The 3432-nt window shown below is 44.6% G+C and overlaps 1 protein-coding gene across 1 annotated transcript; it reads left to right on the top strand.

Annotated features, from left to right (window-relative positions):
* Positions 1-401: 401 nt before the first annotated feature.
* On the top strand, positions 402-1361 carry LOC135887245 (olfactory receptor 14A16-like). Its single transcript, XM_065415016.1, has one exon. The coding sequence runs from the start codon at positions 402-404 to the stop codon at positions 1359-1361; it is 960 nt and encodes a 319-aa protein (XP_065271088.1).
* The last annotated feature ends 2071 nt before the right edge of the window (positions 1362-3432 follow it).

Below are 3432 nucleotides of genomic sequence, written 5' to 3'. Positions count from 1 at the left end.
TTAGTAGACCAGTTTCGTCGCCAAGCTGTGAGCTTGGAGAGGGACGTTCTTTGCAAGAGTTGCTGGGTTTGGATTGTGCTTTGTTCCATCCTTCATACTGAATTTTAACAAGCCACACCCTGGGCCAAATCCTCAGATGGGGTAGAGTGGGGAAGCTCCATTGAGTTTAAAGGAGCTGACCCAATTCACACTAGTGTGATAACAGGACTGATGGATCATCAGAGGCGAGGAGCATTAACAACACCTGGTCATAGTAAATGATGAGTGCTGGGCACCTTTGACATTCATACAGAGAGATATAAGGAGAAGGGGAATCACAGCAATTCCCTCTGTTGTTCTTATCCTGACCATTGTCCTTCTTATTCCCCCTACAGCCATCACATGATGTTCGGAAGAACGAAATGTTCAACCAAACGACAATGACCGAGTTCCTTCTCTTGGGATTCTCTGACATTCAGGAGCTGCAGATTTTGCACTTTGTGGTGTTCCTGGTGGTTTACCTGGCAGCCCTGGTGGGAAACCTTCTCATCATCACAACCATAGCCCTCGACCTCCACCTTCACACCCCCATGTTCTTCTTCCTGATGAATCTGTCCATCCTAGACCTTGGCTCCATCTCTGTCACCATCCCCAAATCCATGGCCAATTCCCTCATGAACACCAGGTCAATTTCTTATTCTGGATGCGTCACCCAAGTCTTTCTCATCTTCTTCTTTGCTTCAGCAGATTTTGCCATACTGACCATCATGGCATACGACCGATACGTGGCGATCTGCCAACCACTGCACTATGAAAGACTGATGAACAGGAGAGCTTGTGTCCAAATGGCAGCCAGTGCCTGGATCAGTGGTCTTCTCTACTCTGCCCTGCACACTGGGAATACGTTTGCAATTATCTTCTGTGGAGGGAACGTGGTGGATCAGTTCTTCTGTGAAATCCCCCAGCTACTCAAGCTTGCCTGCTCTGACACATACCTCAGTGAAGTTGGGGTTATTGTCTTTAGTGTGTGCTTAGTCTTCAGCTGCTTTGTTTTCATAATTGTGTCGTATGTTCAGATCTTCAAAATAGTGCTAAGAATCCCCTCTGAGCAGGGCCGGCAAAAAGCCTTCTCCACCTGCCTCCCTCACCTCATTGTGGTCTCCTTGTTCCTTTCTACTGCTATCTTTGCCTACCTGAAACCTACCTCCATCTCAACCTCAGGTCTGAATCTCATGGTGGGTGTTCTCTATTCTGTGTTGCCACCAATAATGAATCCAATCATCTATAGCATGAGAAACAAGGAGATCAAAGGTGCACTGAGTAAATGGATAGGTTGGAGGTTACTCACTACGAATAAAATGTCCATATTTTTCCTTCAGTAGCAATTTCATTCTGAGTTTCCTTATGAATATAATCAGCTGATGACATTATTGCCTCCATGAGAAAATACTGTGCAAACCATTTATGCAGAATTGGGTATTTACACTTGTAAAAGTCCAGACAAACATGACTCAAGATAAAAGGATTAACTATAGGTTTACACCAATCTAAGTAAGAGTGGAATCTATCTATCATATCCTGCTATCCATCACCATGCTATCTTGCCCATAAAATCAGTAGCCATAGCATAGTCCGTACTGAGGTCTCTGGCTTTTCTTATTTTGGGGGATAAAAACTCAGATTGAGGTATCAATGTATTTGTTATTTGTGCTTTTGTTTGTTTGCCAGATTTTTATATTATTTTTGTTTAGCTGGTTGGTTGGTGATTTGGTTTGTTTCTTTGTTCCAGGAGGTCTTAGAGGTGCAAAGCGGAGATGGTGAGCATTTGGTTAGGCAGGATTTTCAATGTTTGCACTCTCTTGGGGGGCCCATATCTCATCTCTTTGATGGGGTTTTCTGAGCAAGCTGAAGGTTTGCTCCCTGCAATGATAAAAGGGGGCAAAAGAGGTTTCTGCAGTGGCTTAGTACACACTGAAATGATTGTGTGTGTATTGTTGGGGTATTATTGTATTATTGATGGAAAGTTAGGGACATAAGACCCTCAGCTGGGCCTCTTTTTTATTATTTTAACCTAAATGAATATGTAAAAACGGTGTCATTCTTGCTATGGTGGAAAGGCTGATTTGGAGAGAAACTTTTTCCAGAGTTTCCTAAGGAAAACCTGACTCAGATAACGAGGCCAAATTGGGATTCCATGGAAATCACTGTGGTTTAGAACTTCACTTCAAGGACATCAAGATTACACCAATAGCCTCTACACACACGGATCCAGATTTGGCTGACAGCACCCTGGAGAAAGTGAGTGTGACAGGGAAGTAAGGGTCAGATTTCCCAACTCAGCTAGATCAGCCCCAATGCAGAGATGACCCATTGGCATCACCAGTTTAATACTGAGGAGGTTCTGGCCCAAAGTCTCTGCGCTGCACTCAGTAGTGACATGAACACCAGTGTAATTTTCTTGTTTGGGGTCATTTTGTTCTAACCTTTGTGACGGGGCAAGGCCAGATGGCTACAGTAAAGTAGTGAGGAACAGGTATGTTAGCCCCAGGCTAAACAAATCCCTGGTACCATGGTAACCAAATGGCAGTTGCTCCAGGTTAATCAAGACACCTCGGGCCAATTAAGATCCTTCTAGAAAGCAGTGGAAATAGCTAGGTTGATTGGGACACCTGAAGCCAATCAAGGGCTGGTTGGAACTAGTTAAAAGCCTCCCAGTTAGTCAGTGAGGCACGTGTCAGGAGTTATAGGAGGAAGCTGTGCTGTTGGAGGAACTAAGCAGTACAAATCCATATCAGATGCAAGGAAGGAGGCCCTGAGGTAACGGTTAAGTAGATATTGAAAAAGTGGGGGCTGCTGTGGGGAAGTGGCCCAGGGAATTGTACACGTCCTATTTCCAAAAAGTCAGCTCCCCTCTCTCCTCCCCAATTAATCACTGAGACTGCGAGACAACAGAGACGTGCGAGGGAGGGTTGCTTCTCCTCGCCTCCCTTGCTGGCTTATGATGAAAATGGCTCAGTAGGCTGTGACCCTTGTCTCTAGAGAGAGAAGAGCTATGTGGAGGGTCACAGTGAGCCTCTGAAGCTAGCGAAATCCGCCAGGAAGCGTAGGACCCATTGAGTCAAGGACAGAGCTTTGTCACACCTTGATGTAAGTAGAAAAGTGCCAGCACATGCACTGATCTGGTGTTCCATATGCCATCCCATGTCAATCTACTCACCTCCAAGCTGAGAAAAGGTCTCAGAAGTTGGCCTGTTATTAGTATTGGAATACCATCTTTGTGCATGGCTGTATACACTACATGTATGACAGACAGAGTATGTGATTAGATAGACAGACAGATGGGACCATTCCTTGTCCTAACACCCAACCTAATTTATTCATAATGACAGATTTCTATTTGATTGTGAATTATGTCAGCTAGCTAGATAATGAGTAATCTATGGAGATGATTGT

This window comes from Emys orbicularis, chromosome 12 (assembly GCF_028017835.1).
Source record: "Emys orbicularis isolate rEmyOrb1 chromosome 12, rEmyOrb1.hap1, whole genome shotgun sequence".
Classification (NCBI taxonomy): Eukaryota; Metazoa; Chordata; order Testudines; family Emydidae; genus Emys; species Emys orbicularis.
Note: the sequence above shows the minus strand (reverse complement) of the source record. Positions and strands in the feature narration are given on the sequence as shown.

What these genes read in the sequence shown, in the direction of transcription:
- LOC135887245 (XM_065415016.1), top strand. Translation starts at nt 402, where the DNA reads ATGTTCAACCAAACGACAATGACCGAGTTCCTTCTCTTGGGATTCTCT.